The sequence below is a fragment of the Gigantopelta aegis genome, chromosome 2, assembly GCF_016097555.1.
Source record: "Gigantopelta aegis isolate Gae_Host chromosome 2, Gae_host_genome, whole genome shotgun sequence".
In the NCBI taxonomy this organism is placed as follows: domain Eukaryota; kingdom Metazoa; phylum Mollusca; class Gastropoda; order Neomphalida; family Peltospiridae; genus Gigantopelta; species Gigantopelta aegis.
The window spans coordinates 13409859-13427655 of record NC_054700.1 but is presented as its reverse complement, the minus strand read 5'-3'; the positions used below and the strand labels follow the sequence as shown (position 1 = coordinate 13427655).

At 38.5% G+C, this 17797-nt stretch overlaps 1 protein-coding gene across 1 annotated transcript in view; it reads left to right on the top strand.

Annotated features, from left to right (window-relative positions):
- The first annotated feature begins 13709 nt into the window (after positions 1–13709).
- LOC121387325 (collagen alpha-1(XII) chain-like) overlaps positions 13710–17797 on the top strand; it is a 28615-nt gene continuing 24527 nt past the window's right edge. The window contains exons 1-2 of the mRNA XM_041518355.1: positions 13710–14425; positions 17426–17581. Of these exons, the coding sequence (XP_041374289.1) occupies positions 13912–14425; positions 17426–17581 (670 nt within the window). The 5' untranslated portion in view covers positions 13710–13911. The remainder of the gene's footprint in view (positions 14426–17425; positions 17582–17797) is intronic.

Genomic DNA, 17797 nt, shown 5'->3' with positions numbered 1-17797 from the left:
GACTCAATCTCTAATGACGTCACACACATACAATTTGTATGGCGTTGTCATGACATTAGTGTGTCAGACTCTATTAGAGTCCAGACTCAATCTCTAATGATGTCACACACATACAATGTGTATGGCGTTGTCATGACATTAGTGTGTCAGACTCTATTAGAGTCTTGAGTCTAGACTATAAAAGTTTTATAAACACCAGGCCTGGACAGAACTTACATAACGTTGTTTATATTATATTTTGACACATGTCACTTTCATCTAATTTATTTTGTTTGTGTTTTACGGAGAATTACATGTACATTCATACCCATCACTGGGAATTGACCATATGCTCTATGCATGTTAATTGCTATTATCTTTTAATGCATCTCAGGTGTGTACTGAAACAAAACAAAAAGTGTGTTCTTCCAAGATAACATTAGTGTCTACACATAGGTTGTGCATAGTTATGATAATTATTTTTCAATACACTTTCAACCTTTAAGCTAGATCCCAAAATTATTTTCAATTTGGAAATTTTGTCCGAACCTGTGTCCCATGATTGATATATCAAAGGACATGGTATTTACAGTCCTGTCTGTAATTGTTCATAATTGTTTAATCCTTTCATGGATTGCTTTTAATTAGTACTTGGTGTACATTTTCAAAAAGCAACATTCTTTAAACTACATCTCTGTCAAAATATATCAAAGTGGAAATTTAACAAATATAAAGAAACCTAATTGTTTGAAACGGTTTTAAGATAATAAAGAAAATGTAATAATAATGTGATACTATATAGTATGCTCTAATTGGAATGTATTACAAAATGTTAAAGGAATTTGGTTTTGAATTAATGCTCACTACTACATGTACTTAAGGATCGATTTATGGTTTCACTATTCACTATGACAAGTGGGCAGTCACGCCTTTGCCATTCTAGCTTTTGTAGAAATTATTAGTTGGGAGTGGGTTTTGTTACCTTTACGTTGATTGCTTTATCTTAGTTTTAGTGATAAAATGGACGAAAGTGACGGTTTCCTGCCACTGTTCAGTGTAAAATCTCTGTCTGTTAATGTGTTGTCTGAGAGAATCTGTCATTGTCTGTGGTACCAGTGTGGACCAGTGATCGTCCACAACTCCCTGATGCATTATTCTATTGATATACATACTTCAGGGGTGGGAATTCTCCTCGGATCCGCAGTTTTCCTCTCATGGAACATTTCTTTTCCTTGCATTTTAATCATCCTTTCCTCCAAAATGTGTCAGATGGCACAGATTTTAACCTAGGATTTCAAAAATTTCCGGGACCCCTCTAGATTTCCTCTTTTTACAGTTCACCAATTCCCACCCCTGATACTTAAAAAAACCCATGAAATTCCAAGTAATATATAACTACGGTTGTATTTTCATCATCCGTCTTCAAACCAAAGCAGTACATGTATTGTTTAACCTAAATCAAAAATGATTTTATCAATTGTTTTCTCTTTCTTTTTTTATCTTATTGACCTTAATGGAGGTGCAACTTTAATATAAATAATAATAAAAATATTAAAGCCTACTTAAAGCATAAATTAATTATTTGGATGACTGGGGCCTAATCCACAAAGATCTCTTAGGCTCTGCTAGACAACAAAGCATCCTCTTTGCAAGTCTTTTAGCATTGCACTGCGAGATCGCAAAGTTGCGAGAGTTTAGTGAATTGGGCCCCCTGGCCATAATGACTTTATTGCAGCCAACAATCTGAACAGTTCTCTTTATTGGTTGTTGGATTGATGTTTGAGAGGTCACGCTGAGAACATTGTCTTATCATCTCATTTGTAATTGTATTCAAACAAGATTAATGTTGTTAAATTGATTGGTAGATTTGACATCAGTATTTTTAGTTTCCATGACAGTGTTATCTGTACAATATCTACATATATTTATACCTGGAATATCAGCTTTTCAGAACATTGTGAATTGGTTTTGGCTTCTTTTTTCTCATGACAAAATTCATTGATTCTATCTCCAAACATATAATGAGAGATTATTTATTTATTATTATTATTATTAAAGGGACATTCCTGAGTTTGAAGCAATTTTAAAGATGTTATCGACTTACAGAGACTTTTTACCGATTGTAATTACATATGAAATATATTTTTCGGCATCAAATATTATTGGCTGTATATTAAATGTGTTTCTGATCGTTCTAATATTTGTACTAGGTTAAATTTCATTTTATTTCCTAAAATATAGTTTTTTCATACGTACGAAATTATTTGAAGACAAATTCCAGTTTGGGCTTGTTACAAATATTAAGACGACCAGAAACACATTGACTATTCTAAACAAGAAAATATATTTAATATGTAAGTTGAATCGTAGAAATATTTTATTAGTCGGAAACTCAGGAATGTCCCTTTAATATTCTTTTGTGGCCTCATGTTTATAAAATATTTTGTTTAAACTCAACCCGAGTAGACATTATATAGAGATCTATTGAAAACTAAACACATTGCTGTAATATTTTCTTTGAAACAAAATTTTGGTGATGTTTATCATTAGTTGTATAAGTGAGTTTGTGACTAAATATGAAAGAGTATGTTTTATATTAAAATATCGGTGACCAATTAACATCCAGGATTTTTTTTTTGTCATATGAAATATCCATGTTTAAGTGCGATTGCACGGATTATTGTAAAATATCTTTAAACACATTTGTATTACAACCTTGTTGCTGAAACTTAATAAATTATTATTTGGGCTAATCGTGTCTTATGTTGTGTGTTATTGTGTTATTCAAACACAATAGAGACGTCCCTGTATGATGGAGGATGTAGGGTTTTACAAAGGACTGAGTGCAAGTGCTAACGGAAAATGGTACCTATAGTATTCTGTAGCACACTAAGGTGTATTATATGTATAATCTATGTTTGCCAAGAGAGAACCGATGAACCGATATGTATCTATAATAAATAAAGTTAATATATAAGACATTAAATTTTAAATCCGTGTCATATCTAATAATTATGGAGTGTGGTACGGCTAGCCACAAGAGACGAGCACCTGTCGGGGTTGGAGAGACAAGGACTGTGATGTGTAGGTGGACAGCGAAATAAGTTGAAAGATAGGAGTTCCAGATCGGGAAGAAATGACATGGAATTCAAAAGAGTAAAAGGAAAGACGGCAGTGGGATTAAAAAAAAAAATTATTATGGTTTTGTGTGCGATCGCGTGTGTGTGTTTAATTTTAAATTTAAAATATTGTTTTTTTTTTTTTTTACAAATTATAATTGCATTCGTTAAAGCTTATTTTATGACATAGGTATGAAGGCTACTGATGGAGCAGTTCTACCTTTAGTCACCGTGTACTGGTTAATTGATTACTTCAGCGACATTGATAGTGAAACAGCATACCTTACATGTACTAGCGTTTTGTCTTCACCCCTGTGTTACCGGCCTCGGTGGCGTTGTGGTTAGGCCATCGGTCTACAGGCTGGTAGGTACTGGGTTCCGATTCCAGTCGAGGCATGGAATTTTTAATCTAGATACCGACTCCAAACCCTGAGTGAGTGCTCAGCAAGGCTCAGTGGCCCATAACTGGTTCAACAAAGGCCATGGTTTGTGCTATCCTACCTGTGGTAAGTGCAAATAAAAGATCCCTTACTGTCTGTCGTAAAAGAGTAGCCTATGTGGCGACAGAATGAATGAATGAATGAATGTTTGTTTAACGACACCCCAGCACAAAAATACATATCGGCTATTGGGTGTCACAAATGGTAAGTATATGAACATATTTATATACACTCCTGTAAAACCAGTGTAAGGAGCTGTGGGGGAAAAGTATAATACAATATATAAAATCAAGTTAAGTAAATCTTAAAATTTTGTGTAGAAATCAAAATGTTTTAAAAACATTACAATTAACATTGGATGGAATTTAAACGATTCCAAAACATTTCTGTTGCCAATATATCATTTCTTGTCGGATTGAGATGATCACACTCCACCAACATGTGGCGTACAGTCAGTGTCCTTTAAAATAAATGAATGCGTCAAATATGTATGGCCGATGCGGGCACGGCATAAGACTACTTCATCATTCCTGCATCGCGTGTAGGATGACTGCCACTCTCCCAGGACTGCCTTGACAGAATGAAGTTTATTCGCAACCACACCGTCCCAATCATCTTGCCAAGTCGAAGAGATATATTGGTTAATATGAAATTTAAAATCACTGTAGGGGACACCAACATGGACACGGGGCAAGTTCAAAGCAGACTTGGCAGCAACATCTGCCTTTTCGTTACCCGTAATGCCAACATGGCTGGGTACCCAACAAAATATAACATCTTTATTGGCAATTGATAAAAAGACACACTTTCGTATCACCATCCCAACTAAGGGATGCTCCAATTTCATGTACTGTAGAGCTTGGAGACACGAAAGTGAGTCTGTAAAAATAATATACTTGGATGCACATGAATCCTTAATCTGTTCCAGGGCTTTAATGATTGCCGAAATTTCAGCAGTAATGATTGATGCTGAATCGGGCAATCTCATGGAAATTATTGCGTCTGATGGAAAAACTGTAGCACAAGCCACATAATTCCCATCCCGTGATCCGTCTGTGTAAACAGGAATGTAATCACAATACCTCTCTTGGATTTCCATGAAATGTTGTTTATAAATAACTGCATCTGTGCGATCTTTTTTAGATGCACAAGATCGAATACAATTGTTGGTGGTTTGATACACCAAGGTGGCAAAACAAAATATGAAGGCGCCTCCAAAATGTCCGTCAAATCAATGTTGGAAACCGATAAAAACTGCTTAATGCGAAGACCAAATGTTCGAACCGCATTCGGCCTCGCATCAAACAACTTCATACATCTACCATCAAACACCGCACCGTGTGCAGGATGTTTCGGCACCGATTCAATCTCTGTAGCATACCGCAGAGAAAGCCTCGCACGTCCAGCACCCAAACCAGGCCCGCGCGCATCGACGTACAAGCTCTCCACAGGAGATGTCTTGAAAGCACCAAGACAAAGCCCAAGTCCCTGGCTGCGTACAGGATCCAGCACTTGCAAGCAAGACCTAAGCGCCGACCCATACACAATGCACCCACAATCTAGTTCAGACCGAACTAAAGATCTATAAAGTCGGAGCATAACCCTTCGATCTGCTCCCCATTCAGTCTTGCCAACAACTTTTAAGATATATGAGGGCCTTTAAGCCCTTCTTTTTCACATACTGTAAATGAGGTCAGAAATTTGGTCTCCTCCACAACTGGAACCGGAATTTTGTCCAGAAACAGCTGTGGATCTAAATGGTGACCTCTTATGTGGCGACAGCGGGTTTCCTCTAAAAAACAGTGTCATAATGACCATATGTTTGACGTCCAATAGCCGATGATAAGATAAAAAATCAATGTGCTCTAGTGGCGTCGTTAAATAAAACAAACTTTACTCTTTTATTTTTTACCCCTGTGTTAAAAATGAAATTTAATCTTTGTAATCTGATGGTAATTTGTTCAGAAACATTTATTTACATACCATTGTTTTTATTGTTGCAAAAAAAAAAGAGTGTTATTGCATTTGGTATGGTTTTAAAACATAGCCTTTCATTATACCTGTATGTCAAGTTATTAGTTCGTTTCTCACACAAACGGACATTTTGTTTACAATTTTCATTTATGCACTCTTAATGGAGTTGATCCATGTGCCCTTTTACCTTTGGTCCCAGGAAACTCAGGAATGTCCCTTTAATGCCAATGCATGAATGTAAACAAAACAAATATAGTAGGTTTAGCCATTGCCACATGACGGTGGGGGTAATGGTGATCTGTGCGTTAATTAGTTTAACAACATCAAAGAAGTGGGGAGAGGGACGGCACAACCCAAACGCTTATAGGCCTTATAGAGGTGAATTAAACCATTAAAGGTCCCGATAGTTGCAGTCATCTTCCCACAAAAACAAAGTAAAAACATCCCGTCGTCGATTTGTGGCCCCACCCCAACTAATAGAGATTATACATCGTTCCTGCCCTTACGAATTCCACCGAGTCCGAAATTGACCTCGGTGGCATCGTGGTAAAGCCATCGGACACATTAAAGCTGACAGGTACCGGCTCCCACCCAGAGTGAGTTTTAACGACTCGATGTTTAGGTGTAAAACCACTACAACCCTCTTCTCTCTCACTAACAACCAACCCACTGCCCTGGACAGACAGCCCAGATAACTGAGGTGTGTGCCCAGGACAGCATGCTTGAACATTACTAAGCAAGAAAATAAATTTAAATGAAACGGAGTCCGGCCGCGGAAGGGTGTGTGTGTGTGTGTGTGTGTGTGTGTGAACAGGTGGGCTGTTTAAAGCAGTATACCTACACGCTGCACTTCCATGCAGACCGCGGTAATGATGAATGGTTATTTCCATTCACTGTCATGCAAGAAGTACACGTCCGTGTCGAGTGCATCTCTGTTTGCATTTGTGATGATACTACAATGAAACGGCTTAACATGCTCTTTCCGAACAGAAAGGGGCATCTCCGCATTCATAGATCACCAGTCGCACCAGTGCGATGACACTGCATTCCTTATAAGGAGCTAAGATTTCTTGTAACTTCCGGATTGGTTACTAAGACCAAGAAGCTAAGACAAAATTATCAATATCTACAACAATGGAATAGTGATATATCTACATCATCAAGAAGTAAAACGTACGCTATATTTAAAGAAAATCTTAGTTTAGAGAAATATCTTATCCTATTACCACAAAAGTCCTGGACTACTTTACTAAAATTTCGAACCTCCAACCATTATATGCCTATTGAAACAGGGCGCTGGAACAACACCCAAGTGGAACACAGAACATGCACCTTATGTAATACATATGACATAGGAGATGAATTTCACTATTTATTCACCTGCACATTTTTCGTAAATTCACGTCACTCATTGTTAAAGCCATACTATTATATTAAACCCAGTATGCTGAAATATAAGCGTTTGATGACTAATAATAAAATAAGTGCCCTTAAGAAACTATGCAAATTAATAAAAGAAATTATTAACAAATTCCATAAATCCTAAAACTACAGCTGCCTACAAATGAAAATATATACACTATCCATTATCTATTTGTTTACGAATATGTGTGTATATATGTATGAGTGTTTGCGTATTTGTTTGTGCATGTGCAGTATGATGACTGTCCCACACCATACATGGCTGTGTTAATACCATTGCATATTACATTGTGAATTTATTACATATATGCATTGTACTGTATACATATGGTCACGTGTACCGTTTATATGCAAACTAGTTTCCATATATGGGATAAATCATTCTTTTAATGTTGTAGTTTAAAAATACCAAAGTTTTATGGATGAATGACACGGAAATAGTTTAAATCACGCAGTAAAATTTCCCATATAAGGACTAATCATTGTCGAACGGGTATAAAAGAAGAACATGTAGAAACTTTAGAGTAATTTGAAAAGCATATTATTGCTATATCACGACAACTGTAGACATACACGATGCATTTAGTTTGGACTACTCTGGCGATATTGGTGAGTACATACAGTAAGTTTGGACTACTCTTGCGATATTGGTGAGTACATACAGTTAGTTTGGACTACTCTTGTGATATTGGTGAGTACATACAGTTAGTTTGGACTACTCTGGCGATATTGGTGAGTACATACAGTTAGTTTGGACTACTCTGGCGATATTGGTGAGTACATACAGTAAGTTTGGACTACTCTTGCGATATTGGTGAGTACATACAGTTAGTTTGGACTACTCTGAAGATATTGGTGAGTACATACAGTAAGTTTGGACTACTCTTGCGATATTGGTGAGTACATACAGTTAGTTTGAACTACTCTGGCGATATTGGTGAGTACATACAGTAAGTTTGGACTACTCTGGCGATATTGGTGAGTACATACAGTTAGTTTGGACTACTCTGGCGATATTGGTGAGTACATACAGTTAGTATGGACTACTCTGGCGATATTGGTGAGTACATACAGTTAGTTTGGACTACTCTGGCGATATTGGTGAGTACATACAGTAAGTTTGGACTACTCTGGCGATATTGGTGAGTACATACAGTTAGTTTGTAATTAAATACTCTAAACATTTATCACATTATAGTAATCATTATTATATATTAACAATTGATATGAGTTTTTAAAGTTGCAATCTCGGATATATTTTATGATATATTATCAGGGATACAATTAGAATACACCATCAACATTAATTAATTTTTTTACTGTCGAACGTCATTCTTTGATATATTCTTTGGTTAAATAAATACATTTTTGTTATCTACATCACACGAAAAATGTATTATTTTTCATGTTAATAGAGAAGAGAGCTGCTATTTCATTGGTATATGATAAATATGAGATAACTGGTAAATGTATCAATATCGACTTTATCCTGTGAAGGTTAGAATGGCTAATGCCACGAGTCTTTCGCCATTCTACCTGGGCCGGTTAAAGCCGATATCTTAGGACAGTAACCGGTTATTTCATTTATCCTGCAATCCTACATAATAAAACGAAAAATAAATGAAATGAATCGTTTTGTTTCACAACTTTACCATTTTTCAGACTTGTATGTCCAGCCTTGTCGCATACAATATCTATACACCAACACAAAATAGTTCTTAAAGGAACACACCCTAGTTACGGCTATTTGTTAACCATTACGGCGTTGTTTTTCGCTATTAAACCCCATTTTTCACAAATAAAATTGCACTTTACTTACATTTTATTATTTAGAATACACATTTCCATTCACCTGAAGTGCTTTTTGGTAATCCTGATGTTTGTAAAACCACGAAATGCATTTTTTTGCATTTTTTTCACAAGACGTGCTGTCGAGAAAAAACCGTTAAACAAGCGAGGTCCAATCTATTTTTAGAGGGAATCGTCCTATGTAAACGTCACAGATGTTGGTATACCACGTGACCGTTATCATTTTGGTTCGGTTTGTTTTCTCGTGCACGGTTCGCGCAATCAACATCCGATTTGTTGTTGTTCATTTGTGAGATTTTTCTTCACAGTTCGTGAACATTTTCAGTAACAATAAAGTTCAGACAAGTAAGTGTCTCAATACAAAACGTTACACACCCTTAAAACCAATAATTTTGCTAAGTCTTACGATATCTGGAGAGGGGATACAACCAGGACAAAACAGTTGGAACATGTCCAGGAGAGGTGAAAAGGACGCACCCGAAGTCTGTGCGCACTCTGTGAAATTTGTCGTGACGTAGGCATTGTTGTGCTTCGAGCGACATCTACCGGTGACATCAGAATACTAACTTTCAAAATTATTTCAAGCAATTGGGACATGGGGATTCCCATGGTATTTATCGATATAAAACCTGCTTTTTCACTCCATTTGATAAAAACGTGATCTAAGTGTGTTACAGGTTTGTAGATTAACCAAATTATAATTTATTTTCGCTGGATGGAACTAGGGTGTGCGGCTTTAAGTAACAACAATATATTTTTTATTTTTAAAATAAAAATTGTCTTTAAAAATTCTTTTTTTTTAAATATAAAAAACATCAGTTGGAAATAAATAATAGGCTAAGTAAATTGTTACTATTTTGAACAATACAGCATTCCTTTGATTATTATAACTAGCTTAGTTTCGTAGTTTCCAAAAAAGCTACACTTTTGGTCAGTGATCGAAAATGTAGAAATTTATTTAATTATCGTTTCTTGCCAATATATATATATATATATATATATATATATATATATATATATATATATATATATATATATATATATATATATCAGGGTACACTAATAATTCATGGCGCGGAAATTATATGTACACAATGAAACCCCTCTAAACCGGACACCCTTGAGACGAAGACAAATGTCCGGTTTTAAGAGGGATCCAGTTTACAGAAGTTAAGTTCTGTCCTGGTTTTTAAAAAGGGACTCTGTTAAACGTCCGGTTTTGAGGGAATTCCAGTTATCAGAGGGTCCGGTCTTGAGAGGTTTCACTATATATATATATATATATATATATATATATATATATATATATATATATATATATATATATATATATATATATATATATATATATAGTAGTTGCAGGATAAAAAGTAATACCCTCATGACTTATTAGTTGTATAAAGGATGTTGACGACAACAGGTAACACGCGTTTATTAAAACTATAGACCTGTGTATATGTTGCTTTAATAAATGATATAAGTTACAATATGGCGTTGGAAGATTGTACATTTTGCGCATTTAGTACATTACAGGGCGGGATGTAGGCCAATGGTAAAGCGAACGCCTGATTCACGGTCGGTCTCGAATCGATCCTCGTCGGTGGGCCCATTGGGCTATTTCTCGTTCCAGCCATTGTACCACGACTGGTATATCAAAGGCCGTGGTATATGCTATCCTGTCTGTGGGATGGTACATATAAAAGATCCCTTGCTACTAATGGAATAATGTAGCGGGTTTCCTCCCTATGTCAAACCGACCATATGTTTGATATCAACCGACCATATGTTTGATATCCTATAGCCGATGATTAATAAATCAATGTGCTCTAGTGCTGGGGGGTTTATTATTATTATTATTATTATTATTATTATTATTACACTAGAGTCTGTAGGCCTGTGTAAAATACAGAGCTATAATGTGGGATTAAATGTCAAGCCAGTGAGATTAATTGACTGACGGTAACAATCGCAACTTCCTTATACTGCGGATGAGGCTTGTGATGGCAATCGATATTTGCAGTTTCTATTCATTTTTTCCATCCACATGTATATATTGAGGACAAGTGAACATTTTACAGTTTATTGTTGTTTGCGATTTTGTTATTTAAAAAAAAAAAAAAAAAATAAAAAAACCCCACTTTATTTTAAAATAAAGTTTTTTAAGAGAGACAGAGGAAAGGAAGACCCCCCCCCCCCCCTCCATCTTTTAATTAATATTTCTTACACACCCGTTGGTAAGAAACACCATGCATTATTTTTGATAACACATGGGTTGTCAACACACGTACTCGTTGTTTAAAAACTTATCAAACTCGCTTTCGCTCGTTAGATACATTTTAAAACAACTCGTGAGATAAATGGTATCTTACGGCCACTCATGTATTATTCTTTATGTCAAATATCTGGAATGCTAATCATATGACCAACAAACGCCATTATCATCTTCCTTAATTTTTAATCTGTGCAGCCTCAGGTTTCGCTTATTTATATTGCAAGTAATTGTCCGATTATTGTTTTGTGCGTTGTAATATATAGAATATTATACTCGTTCCCGTAAGAGAATACGTTTTAGATAATACAGGCACGGCGGAGCAAGTGGGGGGGGGGGGGGGGGGGAACTGGGGGTCTCTACCCCCCCCCCCCCCCCAATAATTCTGAATAAAAAATATTACTGGTAGTCAGTCTTAAGGCAGAGATGATTTTTACTTGTAGGAAGCAAGAAATTGCATTTCATAACATATATTTTTCAAAGTTTTATGGGGGAGCAAACCCCTGACCCTACCTAGAAACTTTGCTTCGTGCCCTCGATCTGTCAACACAGTTAATGTCTACTTGCTTTAATGTGCCTCTGTCCCGGGACAAGTCCCTGGCTATCCAGAGACAGGCCCCGGGACGGACATGCTCGAGACTCTAGTGGTATATGAGCATGTAAAACATATTCGCACACTCAGCGTGCCTGTAATAATACAAATCGTGTTTTCGATCGTATGCCACACGCTTTCGCTCGTGATGTACGCTTAAAAATACACTCGTTGTAATATATAAATGGTCTTTCACGGGAACTCGTTTAATATTCTCTATGTAAATTATGTTTCGTTGTTTGTTATCAGTTTCGATTCACATTCCTTTTAAAACTACATTCCCTGGAATATTTTTATTATTTAAGCATATAGAACAGAAAATCCAATTACGTTTGGTTCATATATGACGCCGCACTCCGCATTGGTTTCACTACGCTGGCTTATCCAGGTCAAAAACAAAGCTATGATTTTGAAAGTGGAACGCTTTTGATGGACTCGTACCGATCTCGGTTTTCATTGGCTTATCACAAGTATAGAATTCAACAAGATATCACGTGAGATTTCGCAATTTTTGAACAAATTTAACTGTCTTGATTGAGGGGTCGTCTCATATCTCCAAAACATATCCATAGAGGTATGGTACAACGCCTTTCCAGGGTCGGTGAGTAGGGTGGGGTGGGGTGGTGTTTCCTTGAAATTTTGACAGTGGCCAGCTGTTGGCATACGCGTTATATGTAAGGGGGTGTTACTAATTATGTAACGCTCTAGGGGTAGAGGAAGAGGGTACAGTGTTCGATTTACGTAACATTTTTCAAGACTATATGCTATTTTTATTCATTACTTAGACCTAAAAAGGTGGGGGTTTTTAAATGCGCGGTCAGTCTAGGATCGATCCCCATCGGCGGGCATAGCGTGTGCAGGGATTTCAACGGGGTTGGGGTTATAGACTATGTTAAGCGAAGTTTATATGGGGCCATGCTCCCCCAAAAAATACATTTCAATTTTGTTTAAGCTTGGGCAAGTAAGGGTTTCGACCTCCAATACCCTCCCCCTGCACATGCACCCGATTCCTCTCTAAGATTATATGTCAAAATTACCAAATGTTAGACATCCAACAGCAGATGGAAGGAAGGATAGGATATGTTTTATTTAACGACGCACTCAACACATTTTATTTACGGTTGTATGGGGTCGGGTGATTATTAAATCAATATGCTTTATCATTGATATCGTTACCCCCCCCCCCCCCCAACCATACCATTTCCAAACGATATAATATTTATTTGAATTTGTCGATTTTAACACGTAAAATTAAGAAGTGAAAACGTTCATTGTCTACTTTAGTATATTTTATTTTTAAAATATATACATGATTAATGCGTTACTAGTATACAAACTAAACTAACACTTTATAAAATATCAATTCTGAAATAGGAACGTACGACTGTCGATAATACGTTGTCAAGATCAAACCGGTTTTAACTACAGCGCAAGATTTCTCTTTTAATTTTTTGAGACGAACCCTACAATTTGAAATCGGCAAACGCACGTGTTAACTGAAACTGACAACAGGTGGCCTCAGACCACAATTAATTTCACTATGTATTCTCATGTAGCCCCAGTGGCTGTAGCACTTTTATTAATTTCACCAGGCCATTAGCATTTCACGGGAAACATTACCTGCCTGGGCCCATTGAACACTCGAAAGGACGACATCTGTTGTCCAGCTCTTTTCCGCGTTATATCAATGTAAACAAACACACGTGGGCTAAGGGACCGAATCACACCCATTTCTCTGCATTTTACACAAATTTTGCATGACTTCAATGTGCTCTGGGGGACATTATGCAGTATCCAGTGTAAACCAAGTGCACATATTCACTAACTGCATCCTCTCACCTGTCAAACCCAGTGTAACAATCCAGTATACTAAGCAGCTCCCCAGCCATTAATCACATCACAAGAAAACTATATTTTCTCGCATTAACTTCCGTATTTTGGACAACCAAATGGGTGGATAACTCTAGTCTGAGGCCAGGTTGTCATTTGTGCTTTGCCGAGCTATGGCGGCACATGCGACGAATCAAGCGTATACGTTTGACGATATCCGTTCATAGCGAACACACGACTTTTTAAAAAGTGCATTTGAGCTTGTATTTCACATTTGTACATGATGTTATAATATGGTAACCAGAGAATGTAATCAGTGAATTAATAATATGACGAACATTAACCACCATTTTGATTTGTTCTGTTCAGATTGTTTTGACGCCGACGTCGCTCTGTCGGCCGTCGTCGTCGTCGTCTGGTTGTGACGGCCCCGCCGACCTCGTCTTCGTTGTAGACTCATCCAGCAGCATCTGGTTCATGGACTTCGTGAAAAACGTCCGTCCGTTCGTCCGCGACGTCGTCAACATTTTCGACGTAGGCAGCGCGCCGACGCAGACCCACGTCGGCTTGGTGACGTTCAGCGACAGACACCACTTGGAGTTTCACCTCAACGGCCACGCCACGAAACAGGACACGCTCGCCGCCATAATGAACATGCCCCGGATCATTGGCAGCACCAACACTTCCGACGCGCTACGCTTCGTCACCGACGAGATGTTTACCAGGCGACACGGAAGCCGAGACGACGTTGCTCACGTGGCTGTCGTGCTCACGGACGGCAGATCGCAGGATTTCGAGGCAACCAGATCCGCCGCACAGGCCGCGAGGGATTCCGGAATACACATTTTCGCCATTGGAGTGGGCGACGGCGTCGACAAGACGGAACTCTACGACATTGCGAGTGACCCCAGCGACAACTTCGTCTTCCATGTAACAGACTTCCATGCTCTTGGATCCATTAAGAATCAGCTAGCCGATAAGGCTTGCAAAGGTAGATGAATGTAGCAAATGAAAATATATACTGAATTTGTAAATTAACCCTAAATCTTAACTCGCGTATCTTTTGGTGGTCAGTATATATATATATATATATATATATATATATATATATATATATATATATATATATACTACTCAAAAGAATTTAAGGGTCAGACGATATTTTCGACATTATTTTCTGAATGTCAATTATATTAGCTAGACCATAATGTCACGCATGGTATTGTTCCATTTTGACGAAAGTGGGTCTAAGCAACCCATAAATGAATTAAAATCCACTGTCATTGACACTGTCGACTAGTTCTAATGGCGAAAACATGCTTACATTTGCACGTAAATTAGGGCGAAAGCGAAAGGTCTGCTAAGTGCCCATAACTTGCTTTTTCACAAAGCGCTTCATTTGCACGCTTTGCACGTGTATTCCATGTTCCCAATGCTGAATTTCCGTATAATTGGAGTTTGCGTTCGTGTACGGTGCACACTCCAAATTCGACAATGGTACGACGTCAACTGACTATCGAAGATCGAGGAAGGGCTATTGCTTGGCTTCAGGATGGCAATACGCAAAGAAATGTTGCTCTGAGACTTGGTGTCAGTCAGAGTGTCGTTGGCCGACTGTGGCAACGGTACCAAGCAACGAATTCTGTTCGAAATCGTCCACGTTCGGGAAGACCCCGAAGCACTACAAATGGAGAGGACCGCTACATCACCAATATGGCTCTACGTCAACGCACAACCACTGCACGCCGATTACGTGACAATCTGCGGACTGCGACTGGAACTCGAGTGTCTGATCAAACCATACGCAATCGTCTGAGAGCCAATAATCTACGCTGCCGTCGCCAGGCTGTTCGACCACCACTCCTACCACGTCACAGAACGGCCAGACGTCACTGGTGCACGCTTCATCTGCGGTGGCAACGTGTTCAGTGCGGTCGAGTGATGTTCACTGATGAGTCCAGGTCTAGTCTCCATTTCAACGACGGTCGGGTTCGTGTCTACAGACGTCCTGGGGAGCGCTTCACTGACGTTAACGTTAGACAACGTCACCGTTTCGGTGGTGGCAGCGTCATGGTGTGGGGCGGCATCTCTATCCACCACAGGACCCCCCTCTATGTGGTGGATGGCAATCTGAATGGAATCCGCTATCTGAATGAGATTATCCGGCCGTTGGTTCTCCCAGGCCTTCAGCAGATTGGCGGCGGGGCAGTTCTGCAGGATGACAATGCCAGACCCCACCGCGCCAGGGTGGTAACGGACTTTCTCAGACAACAAGGTATCGCCAGAATGGATTGGCCAGCATATTCGCCTAACTTGGCCCCAATAGAGCACGCCTGGGACGAATTAGGCAGGAGAGTTCGGGATAACCATGCCCCTCCGGCCAACCTTCATGATCTGGGTTAACTTCTTATGGCAGAGTGGCAGGCAATTCCCCAAGAGTTCTTCAGACGTCTGATCAACAGCATGAGGCAACGATGTGTCGAGTGTATTCGCGCCAGGGGTGGATTCACACACTATTAAACGAATGTTCTAATGTGTAAAATCCATGTTTGACAACCTTCAACTTTGACAGCATGTCATGTGACTTTCTTGTATACAGTGACGTTTATTTGTGTTTTTTTGTAAATATGGAACAATAAATTAATTTTTTGGTGTAGTTTACATCATCAATCTAATACACTCTGAAACTTATTTGGTTATACATTTTTGACCCTTAAATTCTTTTGAGTAGTATATATATATATATATATATATATATATATATATATATATATATATATATCCAAAAAATCAATTTATGTGTGTGTAGTGGTGGTGATGATGGTGGTGGCGGTGTGTGTGTGTGTTGGGGAGACAGGCAATTAATAAAATAAAAATATAACTGTCGCTAAATGTAGGGAGGGGAGATGGTGGTGGCTGGGGGACCCCTAGATCCGCCACTGACTGTCTTTCTAAACGGTTCCAGAAAGTAATCACCATGTTTTTCATAACTTGTTCTACACAGTTCTAGACAGAATCGTATTGCCTATGATAACTGTGGTTCTAAACGGTTCTAGATAGTGGTAATCATAATGTCTAGGAGTATCAATATTTGAGGATAGTAACAGCACTCAGGGCTGTAGCTAGGATTTTTTGTTGGGGCGGGGGAGGGGGGTGGGGAGGGCAACTGAGTAGTTAATAGTCTAAAACTCCTTAAACGGTTAAGAAGAGAATTTTCTTTAAGTTTCTATTTTTTTTCCGGATTTAGTCCGGGTGTGTGTGTGTGTGTGTGTGTGTGTGTGTGTGTGTGTGTGTGTGTGTGTGTGTGAACATCCCCCTTTACCCCCCCCCCCCTCCCCCCGCTAGCTACGGCCCTGGCACTGTAATAATTGCTACCTTTCAGTCAACAAATCGAAACATCACTAACATAAAACTGATAGGAGCCCATTCTACTCAGTAGTTTTACATTAGAAATGATAGCGATAGGTCACTTGTATCGGAGATCTATATGCAATCGTATTTCAGTTCGAGTGCAGTGCAAACTACATCGCACATTATTATTAACATTTCTTTTGGTGTTCAGATAAAATAATATATACATTTAATATTGATAATTAGATGTAAAACTGCTTGTTACTTAGTCGTGTTGTTGTTTAGGTGTAACTTCAAATAAACACGCACACAGACTCAAAGAGCGGTCGAGTAAAAAGAAACAAATACACATACATAACACTTACGTACGCACGCACACACGCATGCACGCACACACGCACGCACACCAAACCACAGAGATAGTTAGAGAAAGATACACACAAATACACATGCACACACGTACACACACACACACACACACACAGAGATAGTTAGAAAGAAAAAGATACACACATACATACACACACACACACACACGCAAACACACACACACACACACACACACACAACCAACCTGACAATAACAACAAACAAACAACAAAGTTGTTGTATGCTTATCTGGATATGTTCTTATTTGCAGTAACTACCACAAGGCCGGATATTGCAACATCAACAGTCACACTGCCTACTTCCAAGACGTCTACAACAAAGACGTCCACAGTGTTGCCAACACGCATAGTGACGTCAGAGAGTACGACACGCACATTCGCAGAACCATCTACCACAGTGACAACACGTAAGTGACAAATTAACACATACGTCCAGATCAATATCTACCAAAGTGACAACACGTTAGTCCACATCAACAGTACCAAAGTGACAAATTAACACATAAGTCCACATCAACATCTACCAAATGACACATTAACACATAAGTCCAGATCAACATCTACCAAGTGACAAATTAACACATAAGTCCACATCAACATCTACCAAGTGACAAATTAATACA